Genomic DNA, 22004 nt, shown 5'->3' with positions numbered 1-22004 from the left:
TATAACATATCAATTGTATATTTAAGATTGATTACTGTTGTTTGAATTTGAATTTGTTGACTTTTCTTTGGCAATAAGTACGTTTGTATTTCATGCCAATAAAGCACATTGAATTGAAAAAACATTGAATTGAGAGAGAGAGGGAGACAGAGAGAGATGGAGAGAGAGAGAGGAGAGAGAAGGAGAGCGCGAGAGGAGAGAGAGAGAAAGAAAGAGAGAGATGGAGAGAGAGCGAGAGAGAGGAGAGAGAGAGAAAGGAGAGAAGGAGAGAGAGATAAGAGAGAGCGAGAGAGAGATGGAGAGAGCGAGGAGAGAGAGAGATAGAGATAGATAACAGATTCATTTTCTGAGAGAGACAGAGACAGAGAGAGAGAGAGAGAGGGAGACAGAGAGAGAGAATGTGGATCTAGTTACTGGAAACCCCTGCCGTGAGAAACAAGGCAGAAAGTATGTACTAATGGACATGAAGTGAACATTTCTGAGGCCACCTGCAGTTTTATATCACAGCACTTGTCCGGTCGGATGAGAAAAGCGCTTCGTAAATACAGAGTTATGGCATCTAAGAGGGTGATGATGAAAAATATGTCGAAATAGCTCTGTGTGTGATATATCACAGAGAAACCCATGGAATTTATTGGGATAGCAGCAGTGTTTGTGTGTGCAGGAAGTCTGTCGGTTTGTGTGTGTAGGGGGGATCAGGATGTGTTTGTGTTTATGTGTCTGTATATGTTAGGGATGGATCAGATTGGATATGCGTGTGTGAGAGCATAAGCAAATCTTCAGCTTTTATTTCCCCATTGAGAGAAGAAGAAAAAAGAGAGAGAGAGGGAGAGAGAATAGTGGAGAGAAGTGGATGGGTTTGTGTGTGTAGCGGGGGATCAGAATAGGTGTGTGTTTATGTGTGTGTGTGTGTGTGTGTATATAAGGGGTGGAACGGTTAGGTTTGCCACTTTTCATTTCCCGAGTGTAAGCAAAACTTTAGCTTTTCTTCACTTCCTTCACTTGGAGGGAGACCAGTCTGGATTTTGGATAACGTTTTTCTCAATTAAAAACAGTCAAGAAGTGCACAGACCTATTGACCACTAAGGACATTTGGATCAAAGTGTCCACCAAATGGCATTGATTATTATTAATGTATTAAAGTTTAAATTTGGATGGAGGTAGATAAGGAGGAAGAAATTGATGGATGCTGGGAAGATGTAAAGAGAGAAAAGGGAAGGGAGAGAAAGCAAGATGGATCCATCTGTTTTATGGGTTCATAAACTGAAAACATGGCTAACAAAAGAGACAAAAATGTGGAGAATATGGAAACAATTTAGAATACTATTCCCAAAGTTGGAGCAGTATTACTGTCCAACCAACACTTCATTAAGCGGAAGCAAATATCTCCAATCTGTTTCTTCCTGCAGCTTTCGCTGCGGCTTGAATCCTGGGTTAACATTCAAAAACAATAACAGAAAAGACAAAACCTGAACAGAAAGCTGTACGTGTCTGTGAACAAATATGCAACGCTAAGGCAAACAATGTGAACAATGCAGGGTGAAACCAATGAATGAATGAAGAATGAACAAAGGGGATAAAAAATGTATCTTGTATGCATCGGGAATGGTCCGCAGGCTAACATGCCGACCGATTAAGGAACAATCGCAGGCATTCGACGCCTCAGTACTTCCCCATACTTTTCCCCCCATTGTTCACTCTGAGTGCGGCCTTCTTACCTCTGGTATTCCCGAGCCGCACGCGTACGGAGCGAAGGCCCGGACCAGCGTGACGGCCAAGAAGGAGAAGAGCAAAGCCCAGAAGATGTACATCAGGTAGTTCACTATGTAGGCAAACGCACCCTGCATGGGACGCACACACACATACACACACAAGAAGTAGAGACATACAGGGTTAATCACTCGTTAATCAATACAAGAGCCTGTACCTGTACGCTGCAAATGATATTGTATTGAGAACAATTTGACATCCGTGTTTCATTTATATAGCGTGGCATCTCAACATCATTCATCCCAGATTCAGTAAAACTGGTAAAGCACTGGGGTTGTTTTGTAACGTGTCATGACAGTTCTCAACCAGTAGATGGAACCAAAGCACCATCAACCAAGCTGTTAGTGACATGAGAAGTATCACTCTGTGTGTGTGGTAGTTTCCTTTACCCTCCGACTTACTCCCTTACTACCTTAGTTCACCCTTAACCTTGATAAGGGTAATCCCTAATAAATATAAACTGTCTAGAACCAGTCGAATCCAAAGACTCTAAGTGATTATTAACTAGTTGCAAATTTGGCCACACATGCCAGAATCTGAATAGGGACGGGCCCATTGACGAGGAAATAGGAATTGAAACTTCCTCAACAAATGAATGACCACATGAATCCTTGATACAAGTTAGAAGAAATAAAACACCAAAGTGCAGTGTTTTTTGTGTGGCTCTTGATACACGTTTGAAAAAGTAAAAAGTACAGTTATGCGTCTCTGTTTATTCTCTCACCTCTGTGGTTCCCGTTATGAGCTCCGCCCAGCTCTGCCACTGCGGACAGCTGTCCCTCTCCTGAAACGTCGTCTCATTGGACGTCCAGCAGCAGTGCTCGTGGTTGAACCAGAAGCCGATGAGACACACGCCTTCCTTCATGTCCGTCAGCCAGTGGGCCGAGATGTCGATGCCGCCGGCCAGAGCACCTGGAGGACGGAGAGAGAGGAGGTCAAGATGGTAAGAAGCAAGATGTACGACCGACGCTCCCTCTGAGCCAACGGTGTCCAGTCCTGTGCCACAGAAGAGTCTTCAGGTTTTCATCTGAAACACTACAGCACCTGATTTCACTAATTAGTTGAGGACCGCAATGGAAATAAGCTCGTGAGCTTTATTGTATGATCCTTGATGATTTTTTAAACTGTACGTAAAGACATTCTTCTCGCTGAATCCTATTCATGTACTTGTTTTTAAGATTATCAAATAAATTCAATCAATCAATCAGTTCCTCCTCTCCTGGTTGTGTTATGTGCAGTGTCCGAAATTCACAGAGATACGTCACCCGACCTGTTGTTAATGCCATTTCATGTATAGAATCAAGCACTGTGTGAAAGATTCAATGAAGACAAGAGCAGATTTAGAGTCTTAATTTAAAACTTGCTTACTCATAGGTGTCCTCGCACCTGCTGTGTGTCACCACATGGGAATTCAGTTTCAACTAATGCAGGCAGCAGAGAAAAAGGAGGAGGAACAGTCTGCAGAGGTTTAGACGCTATAGCTTTGTGTAGAGAGACCAAAGACCAAAGACTATAAAACAGAGGATTTCAAATGTTAAGGGTCTCAAAAAGTTACCAGCCAGTGTGGTGGGTGACGCTTGACTGATTTATCAGCCAAAGATAAATTTTACTGGCATTTGGCACTTGGCAGGTGTTCATTTTGGTGTATGTTATGGCAATGTGAGCAGCCATCATGATTTTGTACGTATGTGAGGTAGTGTGTGTGTGTGTGTGTGTGTGTGTGTTACCTGACATGAGTCCGACCAGCAGCATGAGCAGCCATCCAGAGAAAGCATCACTGACGCTGTGCAGCAGAGCCACAGTAGACTGTCTGCTCTTACTGGTGATCTGGGAGGACAGAGAGACGGAGAGAGGGATGGATATTTACAAACATACTGGGTGTAAAACGGGAGCATCCTATTGGCTCACCAGGCTGAGGTGTGTACTGTGTACTTCTACCGAGTGAAGAAACTAGCTTTGAGCAGGCTTTTGACCAGGAAGTCGTCGGTTCAAATCCCCAGATCAGGTGGGAAAAGTGAACGAGTGACACTTCCGATCCTTCGACTACTACTGTCAAGGCAGCATAGAGCGAGGCACTTCAATCCCAAACTCCAGTACAGCTGCCCAGTGGGTAAATAACGATTACAAATAGAGCTGAACAATTTCGAAATCGCAATATGAACTTCTGCAATTTCCAAATCGCAGAGGCTGCAATTAATTTCTTCAGAGAGAGAGAGAGAGAGAGAGAGAGAGAGAGAGAGAGAGAGAGAGAGAGAGAGAGAGAGAGAGAGAGAGAGAGAGAGAGAGAGACATCCAAAATGTATTTCAGAGCTGCAGGTAGTACAATATTGGTGAAAACCTTTCATCATACTATAAAAAAAATCAAATTAAAAAAAATTTCTGACAAGAAAAACTTGATGATATGAATTGCAGTTTAAATAGCAATTGCAATATTCTGTCAAATAATTGCAATTTGATTTTTTGTCAATATCTTTCAGCCCTAGTTAAAAATGCTGGTTGTTTGCCATGTGGTGACCACAAATTGGAGTTTACTAGAGTTGTACCTGCAATTTTCTTCACCAAATCTGTACAAAAAGCATTTTAATATGCATTTTCAGATCTATACAGTAGGTAGTTTCAGCCAAGACGCGTCCCAGCCGTGCTGATTATAGCTTTCATACCCGAGAAGGCATTCCCTGGCTTGATTATAGGTATGACGGCAAGGTAAACAGTGCTTTGTGCTAAATAATTATGATTTAGCCAGGGTTTTAACACCACTGCCCATCTTGCCCCAAACACACAACGCTTCCCTCCTCACCTCTCTGTGTCTGTCTCGGTCCTTGCTCTTCTCTCGGACCCAGTCTATGGTGTTGAAGTCTTCGTAGGTCCCCACTCCGGGCGCCGGGTCCTCCAGCGGGTCCACCAGCTTACTGGGCCCGTTACCGTTCATACCGGCCGGTCTGGCGCTGCTACCGTACTCCTCGTAAGATCCTGGGAGAGAGAGAACACACAGTTGAGACCCACAGTAACAAGCTCACATTTTATGCCTCTTGTTGAACCTTTTTCCACCATGTTGTGTTCTGTTGTCATTTAGATTCTGTGTCAAATTCAGAGGATTTGTTTGTCATCTTTAGTGCTGATATTATAATTTTGATAATCGATTAATCATTTATCAAGTAAACACACCAAACATTTGCTGGTTGCAGCTTCACAAATGCTAAGAGTTGTTTGCCTTTGCTTCCGTTTCATATGATTATAAAATTAATACTTTGAACAATCACTTTGGGCTCTGGGAACTTGTGATGGGCATTTTTGTGTGTTTCTTTTGTTTATTTGTTCGTTTTGAGGTGAGATGTTCTTATAAACCCACTGGTTTTTGAACATACTGTGCACATGTCTGAATTGGGTGTAATGATAGAATTATAGAAAAATAGAAGGAATAAATGTATCAAGACATGCATGTGAACTCACTCACTCACACACACACACACACACACACACACACACACACACACAGCGAGCCAAAGAACTCCTGCAGCGTTTCCCACACATACATTTGTTTTGACATACAACAATATCAGTCAGGCCCTCTGAGAACTGATTTCAACATATTTCAACAGTGCTTCTTCAGCCTTGCACACACACTGTCTTTTCTGTTGTTATGGGTAGTTTATCCACCTCTTAGCTGCCAAATAACCTAAATCCAATGGGAAACACTATAGTCAGGCTAGCAGTGTGATGGTATATTTCTCTCTAGCTGGGGTGGGATTAAAGTTTATGTTTCCAAACAGTCAAACAGAGACATTCGCAGTGGGGGATTCAGAAATTCAGCCAGGGTTCATGATGAGAGGGAACATTAATGTTTCAACTCACATTTTCCCTTAAACGTAAAGTTAACTTGGAGTATATGTTGAGTTCTATTCAAAACACTTTATGTCCATTTTGAAGGAAAAACAAAAAAACAAAAAACATAACCTCAAGTTTATCATTTGATCCAGTGGAATATCTTGAATAGAAAAAAGATGGTTCACACTCAAAAAGAAGTAGGTTTTCCAAACCTTTTATGTTCTCATTATGCCAATTTTCCTTACTTTTTTTTTTTTTCTCCTTATATGCAGGACAAACATCACGCACAAACGTTTTGGCTAGTGATTTAGAAAAAATTAAATAATTGCATAATGAGAACATAAAAAGTTTGGAAAATCTACATCTTTAAAATATATACTGTAAGATCCAGTTTATGAAAATGATATCATTTGTCAAACAAGATTTTATGTTACCTAGTGTCCTTTAAAAAGTACCATGATTTGCTATAATTTTGAGGATGAGGATTGATCAATCATATTTAAAGAGTGGGTGGTTGTTGCTTTTTTCCCCAGATATCTCATTTTGGAAAGAAACATATGCGAGTCTATGCAGAAATGTGTGGTAGCAAAGCGGAGGCTCTCTCCTCTCAGATCCTCCATCTTAACGGACTCCAGCCACACAAAGATGCACACACACACACACACACACACACACACACACACACATCTTGAGAAAGTGCTGGCACTAGCAATTACAGTATTGTTGCTGACTATTGTTTCTGACCAAAAAAGAGAGGTAGGGAAACCAACCAGAGAAGAAGAGAAGGAGTAGAAAACAATGTGTATTGTAACCTCATGGAGTAATATTGATAACACTATTCTAAACAATACTGTATTGATGAGCATCTGAGGCAGAAAAACCACAAAAAGCTATGAAATCGACTTTAGATTTACATTTCTCAGGCGGCCCAAAACAAAAGAGCTTGTGTGCGTGGCAAAGTCTGAGCTGCGATCAGCGACTATAAAACACATCAGCAACCAATCAAAAAAGCAGCTCTCGTCTGGAACAGGAAGCGACGCGGGAAGCGAAGCCGCTTCTGATTCAAGCTTTGTGCGAGCAACACACAATAAGAGTCCCGAGCGAAACGAGCGGAGCCACCGTGGGACCCAAACAATCGTCCGAGCTGAAATGTGAAACGTCTTTCATCTGGGCTTTAATGGAAGACATAATAAGAATCTGAATGGTGGCTTCCTGTCTGTGAGGCCAAACAGAAATTCACTGAGCTCAGTCTGAACAGAGAGAACAGACTGAGAAACAGACTGGGATCTGCATGCAAAGCCTCAGCGTCCTACAGCTGAGAGAAAGGCAGTTGGTACGGCGGATATCACTTAGCCTAAACAAAGTTTCATATCATCTTTCAGCCACTAAGAAAAATGCCAGCTCAGTTCAGCTTAGTCTTTGTTACAGTCCCAGAAGAAAACTGGTTTGCAGTAAATAAGAGACAATAATGCAGAGTGCAACACAATAATACTCACATACAAGCAGAAAATAACTATATTCGTCTCCATTCAGGGCGTCTACACATTTTTCATTTTAAAATTCCATATTTGTCAAGACTTTGATTTTTACAGAACGCAGAATCATAACTCATTGTTTTATACGTCTGACTATAGGCTGATAATATTACAATCCTTAATATCATACACAGTCTGTCTCAGGGGAAAGCAATGTGCAGTGTGACCATGAGTTTCCAGACTTTGTCCAATTTTTTTTGTGTTTTTCCATATTTTTTTATGACATTTTCCATACTTTTTCATATTTTCCAGACCTTTGTGGGAACCCTGTACATTGAAATGCCTGAGCAACTCTGCAGTTTATAGTCATCTGCTTGGTAGCTTGATGGCAGATGGGACAGCTGAGCATTTGTAACGTTTGCACTGACTTCTAAAATGTTTGTTGTTATATCTCCATTCCTAGCAGCTTGCTCAAATCTACATCTTTCTCTCTACAGACAACAGCCATCTTTCTCAACATGACTCCTATACTCCTATACTAAGTTGGAGGGGGGGGGGGGGTTGCTCTGAGACACAAAAGACAAAAAGCTCATTATGGCCAGGGTGTGCTCTGTGACAGGAGGATTTGCATACCTGAGCTGACTAGTTAGACTGGTTTTACAAATAAATGATCAAGGATGATCTCGGTAAATGACTGAATTACTATTGCTCTCTTTCTGTCACTGACACACACAAACGAGCAAGGAAAGACAATGTATACTCTGTGTAGAAGGAAAGTGGTTGTCACACAAAAACAGACTTTCCTCAAACACAATTTACGGTATAATGTGATGATGGTTCAATGTATTTAAAGTGTTCAGTGACTTTGAGATATCACTTTGGGATATTTCCAGCAGAGATCTAAAACATTAGCGGTAAACGTCAGGTTTTGGTGTCAGTCCCTCAGAATCAAAGAGCGAGGGCTTCTTTCTAGAGCCGCCATTTTGCACCAAGAGACGTTCAACAATCATACAGGGAGAAATCCATCGTAGAAGAGGAGAGAGACCAATTTCTCCACCCACAGGAGCAGGAGAGAGACCAGAATGCACTGCAGCTACAAGACAGGTTGGGGTTTGAGTGAGGGGCATGGCTGCAATCATAGACAACCCACAGCTGAATGATCACACATAAAATCTACTTATATGCCCATACGCCCACCTTTGACTGGAAGCAACAAGTTCCCTAATTCTCTGGGTGTTGTCGGAAGTAATTCTGGGAAATGTAGGAAATCACTAACTGAAGTAGTTGTAGTAGTAGACAAAGCAGGTTGGGGGAAAGCAGATACACCAAAAAAGTAAATTACAACACTTCATCACAAAATAACTCCTGGAATACAATAGAATATCACAAATTGACTTTGAGGCCGATACTGATTGCATGTTTGTAAGACTCAAAAAGGACAAATGCAGGGGCAAAAAATGCTTATTTTAAGATAATTTAGTGGTTTTATACAGAAAAACATGCTAGTTCTATGTTGCTAATTTGACAGTTGTATTAAGTGACTCACTCTCAGAAAAAAAGGTCACAAACGACAACAACCACAGGCTTGTATTGTTCTTGGGGGTTCAGTGCCTTGCTCATAGGCACGTTAACGGCAGCTGGTCAGAGATCACAGAGCGTGTTCATTTCCTCTGTCAAGTCATTCAAGCTTTATGTTACAAAACTCTGGCTCATCTTACGTAACGCATCACCGTCTGGATAGGTTACAAGGCAGGAGTCAGCTGACTGTAAAGAAGCCTGTAATGTAACGAGACCGCAGTCTAAACCAGAACACTCTGGAAGGACAACTAATAACAAAGTGGATTACACTGACAGGAACAAAACAATTAGCTGCACCGTTGTACTTCACATATATGACACTTATGCTACTCCAACTGCTCCAGCTCAGAGCCAAAATTCACCCCAACACTGATATTCACAGCTGTTATGCTTGTAATCAGTGATAATTCAGTCAATGAATATCTCTCCCAAAGCTGGAAACAAACACTCTCTTCAAAGCATCATCTGCAGACACATCCTTGAGTCATTGCTGTGACAGTTAATGGAGGAATGACACAGCAGACAGTTACAGTTCACGGGGTCGCTTTACAGGAAAATGGGTGGTAAAGTACTGTCAACACTACAGTAAAAAAAATTCTAAAATGAGATATCCACCATTTGGTAAAAAAAAAAAAAAAAAAAAAAACACCTACTCTTACAAAATAATTGCAGGCATGAAAGCAAAGCACATTATGATTTGAAGTTATGAGTCATCTTAAGACCTTTGTTAACAGAATTGTTAGGTTTTTGACAACAGAATAATCTGTATTTTCAAAGTAATGTCTGATGAATTTTAAGTGGTAAATGGATTTATAGTGTTTTGTCAAATCTTGTCAAGACGCAAAAGCTCACGTCAAAAAAGTCAGTCTCCAATTCATTTTTCATAGAGGAGCTCCCTCTCAGAGGATGAAGATTATTTTTTTTCCCACCAGCCAGAGTGGCAGGGGAAATCTCAAAATCAACCAGCCACTTCCACTGTTTAACCAGCCAACTTCATTTTTAGAATAGACCCTCAAAATCATAGTTGGTTACCTGCCAGAGTAGAAAGACAAATGAGCCACAGCAATGTTTACCAGCTTTTGACTGGTGGTTAGTGGTATTTAGAGCCATGGTTCTCTGGTGTCCAGCTTTGGAAAAGAGTTGTTCATGTTCAGAAAAACAAAACATTGAGACCACCTTCCCTCCTTTAGCACAATCCATGTCTTCAATCATGTCTAAAGGGTTACAGTTCCCTCTAAACTGTCTCCTCTCAATCTCCATCTCCCCTTCTTGACTGAAGTAGATTTAAAAGGCAAACTCACTAAGGGATTGTAGCTTTCACCTGGATCCAGCTGGTCTGTCTGTTTCATGGAAAGAGCAGGTGGTCCTGGCAGTTTGTGCATTCAGTGTAAAGTAGGTTCAAATACGCTTGCACAATGTTTTTTCTTGTCAATGAGCAATGATTAGACATATCAAATATTTATTCCGATTGCACTGACTGAATAGGTTGAAAAATAATTTATCTTCACAGAACTGACTACGATCATATGAATCTTAGTGTGTGTCGATTTCAATTTAGGTTAGGTTTCCCCCATTAACAAAACAACAGAATATAAGTGAACTTTGGACCTTCTTAGTTATAGCCAAAACACAGGCTCCATAAAGCCTTGAGAAAATGCAATCATTAAAGCTGACATAACCCAAACACTGAGCAAAACAAACACAAATCAGTACAAGAATTTGTCAGTTTAAAGCTACAAACTAAAACTACCATTTACATATCTTGGTTCCAGCTTCACAAATTGATGCTTTTCTCTGTTTCATATCATTATAAAATGAATACTTTGGGGGTTTTTTTGGCTGCTGGTCAGACTTAAGGAAACAATTTTAAGACTTCACTTTGGGCTCTGGTAACTTGTGATGGCCATTTGTCATTATTCTGACATTTTATAGACTAAATGATTAATCAATTAATCGATAATGAAAATAATGTAGTTAGTTGCAACCCTAAACACACTGCTCTATACTGACAACAATGAAATGACAACAAAACACTAACAAGTAAGGATATGAGTTTGACTTTATCTGACCTAAAAATAGAGGAAAACAGCCTCTCTGACCCCAAACATGCATGAAGTAGGAAATACAGCAATATACACAGAGATAAAACTGGTTTTGGAATTTGTCGTGTGGCTGTTGCTAGTGACCTTTGTGTCAAATACACTGACTTACACAGCTGTGCGCACACACACACACACCAAATCAATGTCTATTTCCCTCATGCACATGATTAGACTACAGAAACATTAACCATATGACTCAGTGCTTGATGGATTGTAAACGCTCTCTAATAAGTAAACAACATTGTGTCACGGTTAAGAGCATCGGCACAAAACACACCCAGAATCATTTTACCGGAATCCAGACGCAGATACGCATGTGCATGCGCACAAAACCAAAACCACCGGTGGCTACAGTGAATAAGTTAAAGAAACGCATAAAACTGGTTTCCCAATCATGACCAGTGTCTGCGGTCACAAACATGTGGCTAAAACAGCCTGCTATGTCTAGTGGCTGCATTTAAAATTCTCACTGCAACTCATTCAAGACAGCAGGAGAGAAGAGTGCAGCATTTTTACCAGTCAGCAAAAAGCTATAAACAAAGTTCTCCTGTGTCTCTGTACTGTAAACACTGTCCCAGTCTAAGCAGTGACCTCACTCCCAGTCTTTCCCAGTCCCAAACTCACCATTTTCCACCAAATCCTCCTCATCCAGCGTCTTACTCCAGTACTCCCAGTCCATATCTCTCACTCCCAGCCCCAAACACCCACTGAGTATCCACAGTCTGTGTTACAACTCAAACTGGAAATCCCTTCCCTCGTCTGAACTCTCCTAGGAAGTGGACTCAGCAGAGTGCCCCCTCATTGGCTGAGACGCTGGGGAAATGAGTAACGATTGGCTAATCTGTCTGGGAAGTGGATGATGATTAGCTCAGCTGGGGGGAACCGGCTTTTTATATTTGGCTGAGCTGCTGTGGAGGCAGCGTGGGATTGGCTGAGGCGGGACACTGCGTAAAAAAAAAAGAAGGTCGTGTGTTTATGAGGTTATGAGGTCTTTGACCCCCTCGAGTCCTGTGGGACCTTGATAGCTGTCAGAAAGAAAGGCTGTGCTTCCGGTGTGATACGCAGGACTATATGACAGAGTTGGGGATCAATTTGCTTTTCAATTCAGTCGGTTCAGGAAATGAATTCCCTTCAAATTTTAAATGTTGAAAAGCTCTTGGCACGAGAACCAGCCGACTAACAATAATGTTTGTATTTGAAGCATTTTGTTCCAAAGTAAGATGTCTATCATTTGGAAAAAGTGGCACCCACTCTAACAAAATCATTGACTGCACACAATTAAAACAGACTAAAGTACATTTTAAGTATAGCAGGAAACCTAAGTCCTTGGTGGAAACAGTGAAAACATTTTTTACAGACTGGGTCCTCCATATTTTAGAGATACTGAATCAGTTATCACTTCAGGTAATGATACTTAGCATTTTGGAATATAGCCTAACTCTTCATTTTTACTTGCTTGAATTGAGTGAACTGACGCTGACCCGGTTTTGACCCTGTGAGTCTGTGTTACCTTGCTAGCCGTCAGACAAAAGGGCTGGGGTAGACTTTCTGTCAGATATACAGTACTGTGTATTTAAGGGGAGATAGAGCTAGACCAGAGTCAAATTCTTTCCCCTTACAAAAACCACTTCTTCCCAGTTGGTGGTGACTGCTGATACTGGCAAGCCTAGACAGCAGCAATTATTCTGCCCCTTACTTTCTGTCCTATGGCTCCGTTTTCTTGGAAAAATTGTGAAAAGACAAAGTCCAATAGTTACAGAGAGCGTACAGTGTTTCTACAAAGAAAGAATGACTTGATTTAACTTTGATTTGACTTCGAGAGACAATAAAAATGTACCCTTGAGGATGTCATAACAAACTTAATGAAGTCAGTTAGTGGTAGTCCTCAAGGGCAACAATTCAAAAAATACCATTTTAAGTGGTAATTTATTTTGTATTTTGGTGACATCTTTGTTGCCCAGCACTCATTGCTGTGGTGTTTCTGCACTGCACTTCCCAGAGTTCACCTGTCAATCAAACAGTGTGGGAGGAGCTAAGATTTTCTGTTGATTAAGTTTCTGTAGGTGGCGCTCTTTTCTTTGTCTGTTCAGCCACAAAATTGAACTGTAGCGAATGGACGCCTCACAGGTCTCTTAAACATCAACATGGAAGTGCAGTAAAACCTGCGGCACAAGAACGACCGCATGAGAAGCCTGTCTAAACCTCAGGCAGTTTAACCCCAGCTAGGTTTCAATATGCAATATGCAAAGTGATCCGGTTTAAGCACTTCTACAGGAAGTGGGTCAACAACATCCCTGGAACAACGCTGCTTGTTTCCAGCAAAAGATGTCATCAGAGAGAGGAGGCCTGCTGAGCTCAGCGCTAACTCTGCGTGTGTTAGTGTGTGTGTGTGTGTGTGTGTGTGGGTCCAGGGGGGGACAGAACTGGCTATAATCTTACATTTCCACAGAACATGAACAGATCTCAGTGTACCGTCCTTAAGACCTTTACGGAAAACTCTGGAAACTTGGGACACGCTTCCTCCGTCATATGACCGCCGGGCCGTCTGCCAGTTCTACAGTATGTTATCTATTGTGGAACGATTTGCACACACACACACACACACACACACACGACAGAAACACACACACACACACCAACACACAGACACGGTCCCCGTCATCACTTTCTCAGTTCCTGCCAGGAGGAGACGGTGAGGGGTTGAACCTTGACCCGCTGACGTCTGGTTGCCATGGGAACTGGCTGTGTGACCCCGGTGAGGCTTGACGATCACAACCAAAGCATCTCCGGAACATTTAGAGCAGACCAAGAGTCGCCAATTGTCATTACTTTGCCACGCCCACGTTTTAAATTGTATTTATTGGGTAATAAAGAGTCAGAGGAAATTGGATTAAGAAGGAATGTGCCTTTCTACAGTACATTAGATTAACTTTGATGTCGACAAGATAAAAGTTGCTGTCTGTTACTAATATGCAGGATGTGATGTAACTGTCCTTTGTGCTATAAAACTAACGTGAGCGCCTTCATAGCTACCTGGCTTGGATGTTAGAGGAAAGGGGACTTGGCTGTTTGTCGCATGTCATCCTCCTCTCTCTCCCAGTCTTTTCTGTCTCTCTCTACTTTATACAGTCTAATAAAGGCAAAAATGCCCAAAAATCAAATGGGCACTTCCCATGAAAGATCTTTTGATGAATTGAACCCATAACACTGGCAACGCACCCAGCAAACATTTTGACATTGCATCGATGCACCAACGTTGAAAAGTCGACATCTGTACTCGTTTTGTGAAGTGGGGACCTGAGCATCTTTCTGATACCAGTTCAAAACATTTTCCAAATCTGTTTTGATGACTTTTAACCAATGCTGAATTCAGTTGGTCAACTCCTGCACACCCTGCCGTCTGTGAAATGCTTGCTGGGTAGGCTGACACTTCGCCCACAGCCTCTCACCCAGTAATTTCCAGCCTCACCATCGATCTCAATAACAATGGGCGAATGCAACTTGCTTTATCTGAAACAAAACCACACAGGCTGAATATATAATTAAAACAATGACTAGTTTCAGGTCACCTTTAATCGGTATCTATGACTCATTCTTTGTTTGAGTCACACTTTGAGGGCGACAGTAGACGAAAGGTTAGGTGAGCAGGATTATGGCCACAGGGTTGCCAGTTTGAGTCTCTTAATCAGCTGGGGAAATCAAAACTGCTGCTCTCTTGGATAAAGTAAGATTTTTATTGCTAGAAAGGCCAAGTTGCAGTCAATGGACGGCTGTTGTGATGAATTTTACAGATGAAATATTGCAGCTTTCAAAATGTCTCTCCATGATTTTTCCTCAACCCAATTTCTGCACAAACCAGCGTTTTTTCAAAATCACACAAGGAAATAGCAGTTATAACTGTATTTTCCCCGTTCAATTCACAGCTTGTTGGCCTTCTCGTTGACCCCCCTCAAATCCACTGACCTTTCTAGCGCTGAAAAACGTCTCTTTTCATCGGCTTTTGTGATTCATTCATGCTCGAGTCACCCTTCTCTTTATACATTTGTCCATTCAATCATCTCTTTTTCTATTTTCTCACCTCCCCCTTTCATCCCTTCCTCCTCTGTTTCCTGTTTCACACAATCGCCACACATGACCTCGTGAAGTAAACACGGCCGTATAAAACAATCCTCCACAGAGTCAAACTGTGCCCAACGCTATGTGACTCACTGCTGGTCAATCATTACATCCTGCTGTCACCAGTTAAGGTGCAACAGCCAGGCTAAAGAGAGTCTAACAGTAATAAAAACAACACCGACAACAGTAAGAATGATCGCAACTGTAACAACAACAATCATCTTCATTTGTATAGCACTTTCCAAACCACAGTCATAAAGCACATTCCAAAGGAGGAGATAAATAAAAAAGAAACAGTAAAAGGTAAAGAGCGGTATAAGCAATCCAGGAAACATAAAAGCAACTTGTAAAAAAAGGGAGATCAAGAGAAATTAATAAAAGATCATTACATAAAAGCAAGTTTATAAAGTGAGCTTTAAGAAGTGATTTGAAAGACAATGCTGATTTCAATCTAGACTTCGAGCAGCTCCCTGTTGAAACAGCATCAGGCTGCAAACCGGCTCAAATAGGGTTAAAAGGACATTTTATTTGGTGGAGAAGGACTTCAGTTGATGGGTTAAGTGGTATCCAATTACAAGAAAGCATAGAACCTAGACTATATTCCAAACCACATTTTACTCCATGCAAAGACAACATTTCTGCCCTAGTAGACTTCCATCTGGCGGTCTTTATGCATTAAATAGAATGAGTTATGGGCCATATAGTGCTGCATGTTCCACAGCTTGTTTTGCAGAAAACCAGTTCCTGAAACATCAACGGCCAGTTCTGCAGATAATTATCAGTCACTCTCGGTTTCCTCTTGACTGTAGAGCGTTATGACAGAGAGGGGTCAAGTGGTGTCAACAGCCAACACTTGTACATGTGGACTAATACAAATATTTTCAGAAAATGAGTTGGGCAATATTAACGATGGGGTGAATCAACATGGATAGCTTAAAGGAGCTGCGTGTAGCATTTTAGCATCAATAAACTATGACCACATTCATTTTGAGACATCAGAATAACTACTGTAAACAAATGAGCCCATCAATAAAAAGATTGGCAGCCTCTACACTGCATTTTACATTGTGTGCCACTGAGTCAGATTTACCAGGAAATCTGCTGGGATTGCTTTATGGCAGGAACCACTTTTTGCTTTTAAAGTTAATACACAACTTTATTCCAGTTCCACTACTCCTACCTGCATATTCTACCTAATCTGAATGCATATTTGCTGTTATCAAGGGCTGATGTCGATTCTTATCCTTCTCCTTCAAGTAGAAACTTGCTCTTTGCATCAGGAAGCGATGGATTTGAAGAAGAATCTGGTCTTCGTTTTGATAAACACAAAATACTACATGTGGCACCTTCAACCTTCCATTATAGGAATAAAAAGTATAAAAAATGTGTAATGTTTATCATTATTTTCGGCCAAATTGGCTGCCTATGTTGCATTTTACATTACAGGGACTCAGTTGGCAAGTGAGCACTGCCATTGGAGCAGCTGGGGGTTATGTGCCTTGCTCAAGAGCACCTTGTTGGTACAGTAGATGCTGATGGAGGGATCGGCGAGTCTTGTTCACTCTTCATGTATTTGAACCAGCAACCCTCCAGGCACAAACTCTCCTCTCTAAGCATTAGGCTGCCGCGTCCCCAGGCAACAGGTTATACAAGTTGAAACGATTACAACTGCAGTAAAACGATGGCTCTTGTGAACGGTAACTTGGCAACTTCTGTAAACTCTCCATTTGTTCATGGTTGACCAAGTTCAAGTGGTTGTCAGCGTGCGCTAATGAGCAGTTAGGAGACCCAACAATACTTTCCACCCCCCCACCCACCCCACACACACACACACACACACAGAGGAATAGAAAGGGAGGAAGTTGAAATGCTAAAAAGGCAGGAAATAAATTGCAAGCTAAGAGTCTATTCATCTAAATGAACACAAAAGGTTGCTAACTCTTGTCACAAGTTTAAGTGTATTTTCCCGTCTAAATTTTAGTTATATGCACATTGACCTCTTGTAGGAAAATTAGCTTTTTGAGTTAAGCAACATCTGCCATCACAGATAACCACTGCAGAGGTTTTGTGCCGTTATTCATAATCTGAAAGGTGGACTCTGCAAGGGTGGAAGGTAAAACTGCAACTGAACAACTGCTGATTTCCCTTGAGGTTTACATACAACTATCTAATCAGTCTAGGGCCAAGAAGCATAGAGCTATTGTCAGGTGGAAACCTCGTACCTCCAGTTGTGCTGATTCTTGTGTTTTTACTGAGCATTACACAGTCCTTTGTGGGATGAAAAAAAATTGCATGACCGTCGGGCTTCTGATTTCCTTTCAAAACCCACCGTATAATTTCTAAAATACATGGTTGTAAATTTTTTTTTAAAAAGACAAGGCTGCGTTTCTTTATTCCTGAACAGCTGACACAGTGGAAATAAACGGTTTTCACTCGACAGCAGCAATATCCGTTGAGAGAAAAATCCCCCTCGCCAGACACTCTCCCTCCTGGCAGAGTCTTATCTCTCTGTTTAGACTAGTGCAGAACACGAAAATCAGGGTGATGACGTCACAGCGACATCACTAGTAACCAGGCAGCTCATATTAACATCTGACAGCGCTCCGTTCTAGGAAATCCGAATCATTTTTAGTCATATTTTTTAATGTACTGAATCGACCTGGAGGTAATTCTATTATGTTTTGGCAGAGATGTTGTTTTGATCATATTAGGATAGAGGATGCAGTTCAGTGATGTCATAATGACTGGGCAGCATCAGACGCTGCTTTTTCCTTTGCAATTTAAACCTTATTCAATCCGCTTTTAATGCAGTGGAAGTATGGTAATGTCTTATCAGGAACCGAGGCAGATATGTCTTGGTTAGACTAGTGACATCAGGAGTATCCAGGCCATGGTTATTGGTAGCATTTGACACAGCTCTTCCATTTAAGAAATCATTTGGACTTTTGTGATGTTTTAAGGACACCGAAAAAGCTTAAACCTAATGGAAACATGTTCTGTTGTTGTATTAGGCCTTGGTGGAGGTCTCTTTCTGTTTAGATGAGGGAAGAGAGACGCATCAAAATTACATTAAGACAATATATAATATACAATAGCTGTCACGAGGCAGTGCAGTAATGAAAGATAGTTTAATAATGTTCTTTTAATCAACTGATAGACTGTGCTCTTTTCATTCAGGCCTTAGCAAAGACTTCCTATTTAGATTAAGCAATCAGAAACACTTAAGGGGGCAATAAGTAAGATTCTTATTGCCACATAGCACAAAATGACCATAATATATCTGTGGGGGGTCAATAGGGTTGTTGACCAATATCAGTGACTCAATGGTTACTTTGCCAGGAACTCTGGCATCCCGGCTTTCAAAACAAAGGCTGAATGGGGCACTGACGTTGTTGACCTATACTATTTCTGAGTGAGTTCTTGCACCCAAATGAGGTTTAAATTCTGGTTCATACCTGTTAGCAATGCTAGAATATGAACTAGGGTTTCTCTCTCTGATTTCTAGCTTTGGGAAAGAGCGGTGCAAGTTCACAAACACTGACTGAACTGTCCTGGGGCACAGAAATAACATGTGAATTCTTAAAGTGGGTAGTACAACAAGTACAACAAATATGCAGGAATTGGTCTTGGTGCCGGGAGATATGTCACAACTCACATAGTGACATAATTCAATTTTTGCAGGGGAAATGGCTCTCATCAAGTGCAGAACACATAAGTAGTAGACTACATATCACTCTATATACAGTATATAAGTCTGTATATACTGTAAGTCCAGCAGTTCATTGGAATAATAAAAGATGTATTACAGTGACATCATGATGACACAAGCACAAACTGGTCAGACACGGCTCTTCTCTGGGGACTGCAAATCATTTTCATCACTGTTTTTAATGGACTGAAAACTCCTGCCATTAGGAGTTTGACATTTGACAAGAGCGTCACTGTGACATCACAATGACATCGGCAGTAACCGGGCAGCTCCAGTACAGATGTCACATAAGAGGAACTTACCAGGCTACTCGTACAAATGCTACTCTCTAATGCCATTACTCACTTTAATGGTTGTTTTTATGTCGCAGTGCAGTAACTGATTTGATGTCAGGTCATGCCAAAGTACTTTAAATCAGTTTGATACAGTATGTTCCCCCAGTGTGTGTGTGTGTGTGACTGAGAGAGAGAGAGAGAGAGAGAGAGAGGAAGAGAAAGAAAGAAAGAAAGAAAGAAAGAGAGAGGAAGAGAAAGAAAGAAAGAAAGAGAGAGAGAGAGAGAGAGAGAAAGAGAGAGAGAGAGTGGAGTAACTGATGATTCAAAGATGTGTGACCGCAAGCAATTCATTGAAAGCATGTGACACACACACACACACACAGAACCCTGCAATAGTAAAGATATATCTTATCAGTAGACAGCTACCTCTGACAACTAACGGACACACATTGGACTCTGAAATTCAACGCCTCTCACATGTTATCACACCTTCCTCTCTGCCATTAATGTAAATTGTTCCACTTGCATGTGAATCACAACGTACATCAATGAAAACGGTGCATGTCCATCACAAAAACACTGCATGCAGAATCCTTTGAGAAGCTTAATGCTGAACAGCTGGGATCAACAACTAAGCAACTACAGGCTCAATGAACTCAATTTCCACCAATCCAGCAATCCATCATTTTCTACTCCCTGCTCCATTTCTATATTTAGCAATTACGCCACAAACACCTAGCCTGAAGCAGGCCTTTTTCATTAGAAACAACAAATATATAGACACACTGGACGCTTGAAAGTTCTGAAACTATAAATGACAACTGTTAATTAGTTGTTTATGGATATGAAGTCCAATTGTGGTTAGCAAAACAGATACAATGCATATTGAACCCCTAACCCTGTTCTCTATTAACCTAAGAGTGGACATGCAGCTTAAAGAAACCTGTCATTGCATGGTGAAAAAAATAATACCGTAACGACTGGATTTAATACATTTTAATACTTTTTTACGCCTTAAATTTAGGTAACTTAGGACTTTATCCGACTTTTTAAGGACCTGCAGACATTCTGTCAACCTGCAGACAGCCTTTTCATGCTTTTTTTAATAAGCAAATGTAGCGCAACGAAAACAAAATGCCTATAATATTCCTATAGGGACTTACAGTGTGTCTGTGCTACTCAATAGTGAAGCTACAATGACCTTAAAGGCAATTATATGGTATTTTTTTTTATCTCCTATGGTGTCACTATACTGTTCCTACACTATTCCTGTAGGCACTGGGATAGTTTTTCTGTGACATTTCAGTAGTATGATCCTTCTAAATTCTTTTCATAACGTTACAGCATTCATACTCACTTGTTTGCACAGGTTGGATAAGAGAACCTGCTCATCCCAAAAGTTTTTTTTTCCACCACAATATTTGAATTAAGCAAATCCACTTACTGAACTCATGCTAAGTGAACTGGAACCCCAAAACACCTGGTAGCAGCTGGCTTACCTGAGCTGAGGGGAGGGACGTCGTCCGTGGTGGAGAAGTCCAGGGTGGCTCCAGCAATGTCCACCATCTCATCATCATCATCATCACTGGGGTGATGAAGGCCGTCGAAACTCCCCGTGCAGTATCCGGAGTTGTCCATCCTTCTGAATCCTGTTTGCAAAGTAAAAGGGGAATCATTTTGTGAAGCAGCATCTGGATTTACCTCTATAGCAGGTTGAGCTGGCTGGAGTTGAGCACTGGTTTTACTGTAACGTTACCTCTAATTTCGGACGTGTATTTCCGATACAAGCTCGTCCAATATTTAAACATTGTCACCAAAAGGTAGCGTGGCTTCAGCAACAGCGACTAAAGGGAAAGACTAGTTGTCTCCCCCTGTATTGATGAAAATAATTTCTGGTAACGTTAAATGACAGCGGGCTCTTGTGAAACAGCCTCCCGGCGGACAGACCTGACCGCAGCTGGTCCAGTCACCAAAACAAGCTCCAACTCCTCTGACAGTAATGACAGCTCAACTCCAGTTACAGGGAAGTTTAGCAACTAGTTCCGCTCTTATTCTGCAGAACTGCTATTAATATAGTGCCGCTGTTGTAACCACTGAAACCATCCACACCAGATGAAAACCTACTTACTACTTCAAGGTACGTAGCGTATTGCAGCCGTTGAAAGCTGATTATTAGCCTAGCTTGAGTCGTTAGCTATTATTCTCGTGCGAGCAAGACGATACCTGTCAAACAAACTCACAAAATAACCGTTAGTTAAGCTACGACGGCGGTATTGGCGTTCAACCGAGTAATATTTTAAAACAATTCACAGAGAAAGAAGGAAATAAGGCCCGAGGTTACCTCTGAAAAAGCAGCCGTCCAGGCGTTAGCTAAGCACTGCAGAAGTCTTATCTTGTGACTTGGATTTGCCTCACCGTCGTCTTACTGTAGGCTGCTTATGTCAACAGTAGCCAATGTAAACTTCACTCCACATCGACTGCTCCTTGGAAATCCTGCGTCATTCTCCCTCCGAAACGACGATTTTTAAAACCCAGGAGCTATTCTAAAGCCTGCCATAATGGAAACTACTATTGTTTGGACACATACATTAGGTAAATAGCGTAAAGTAATCCACTCTGCGCGTTGTTTTTGTGTTGTAAAGTTGCCAGTTATTCTGCAGACGTCAGACCACTGTCAAGCTGGCCGGAATAAAAATGAGACTTCCGGTCAGAACTTTCAAAATAAAACCAGTATTGACGGAAATAATCTTTAACAAAACTACATTTTTTGCGTTTATTTTACAGTCTTAGCTTCATTCCATATCTAATCTAAAAGTCCACTGAGTATTATTATATGTACCACTTTTGTTGTTCTGTGTACCATAATAGCTAATCATTCTCGTTTTCTAAAGCGGCAAACGTTACAGTTTTATTTTAAAGGCAAAGTCACTTAACCTCCGGTCTGTATAGCTGCATTGACGCAGCTGAACGGCAGGATGCGTTTTCCATGCCAGGAAAATCAGTCGAGTCATGAGCTATGGTAATCTCTCCAACTGGGTCAGTGGAGCAGGTCGATTTATCGGCCATCCTCTATTATAGAGATCAACTTTTCTGTCCATTTACACTGCAGTGTAGTCATCAGTTTATAATGTAAAAGATTTGGCCGTGTGATACT

At 41.3% G+C, this 22004-nt stretch overlaps 1 protein-coding gene across 1 annotated transcript in view; it reads right to left on the bottom strand.

Annotated features, from left to right (window-relative positions):
* The window catches only part of clcn5b (chloride channel, voltage-sensitive 5b), a 36174-nt gene extending 14753 nt beyond the window's left edge, over window positions 1-21421 (bottom strand). Inside the window, exons 1-6 of the mRNA XM_071897774.2 lie at window positions 21192-21421; window positions 20350-20499; window positions 4568-4740; window positions 3498-3597; window positions 2495-2682; window positions 1719-1841 (exon numbers count right to left, since the gene is read on the bottom strand). Of these exons, the coding sequence (XP_071753875.1) occupies window positions 1719-1841; window positions 2495-2682; window positions 3498-3597; window positions 4568-4740; window positions 20350-20488 (723 nt within the window). The 5' untranslated portion in view covers window positions 20489-20499; window positions 21192-21421. The remainder of the gene's footprint in view (window positions 1-1718; window positions 1842-2494; window positions 2683-3497; window positions 3598-4567; window positions 4741-20349; window positions 20500-21191) is intronic.
* Window positions 21422-22004: the final 583 nt, after the last annotated feature.

Source organism: Centroberyx gerrardi, chromosome 23 (genome assembly GCF_048128805.1).
Source record: "Centroberyx gerrardi isolate f3 chromosome 23, fCenGer3.hap1.cur.20231027, whole genome shotgun sequence".
Taxonomy (NCBI): Eukaryota; Metazoa; Chordata; class Actinopteri; order Beryciformes; family Berycidae; genus Centroberyx; species Centroberyx gerrardi.
Note: the sequence above shows the minus strand (reverse complement) of the source record. Positions and strands in the feature narration are given on the sequence as shown.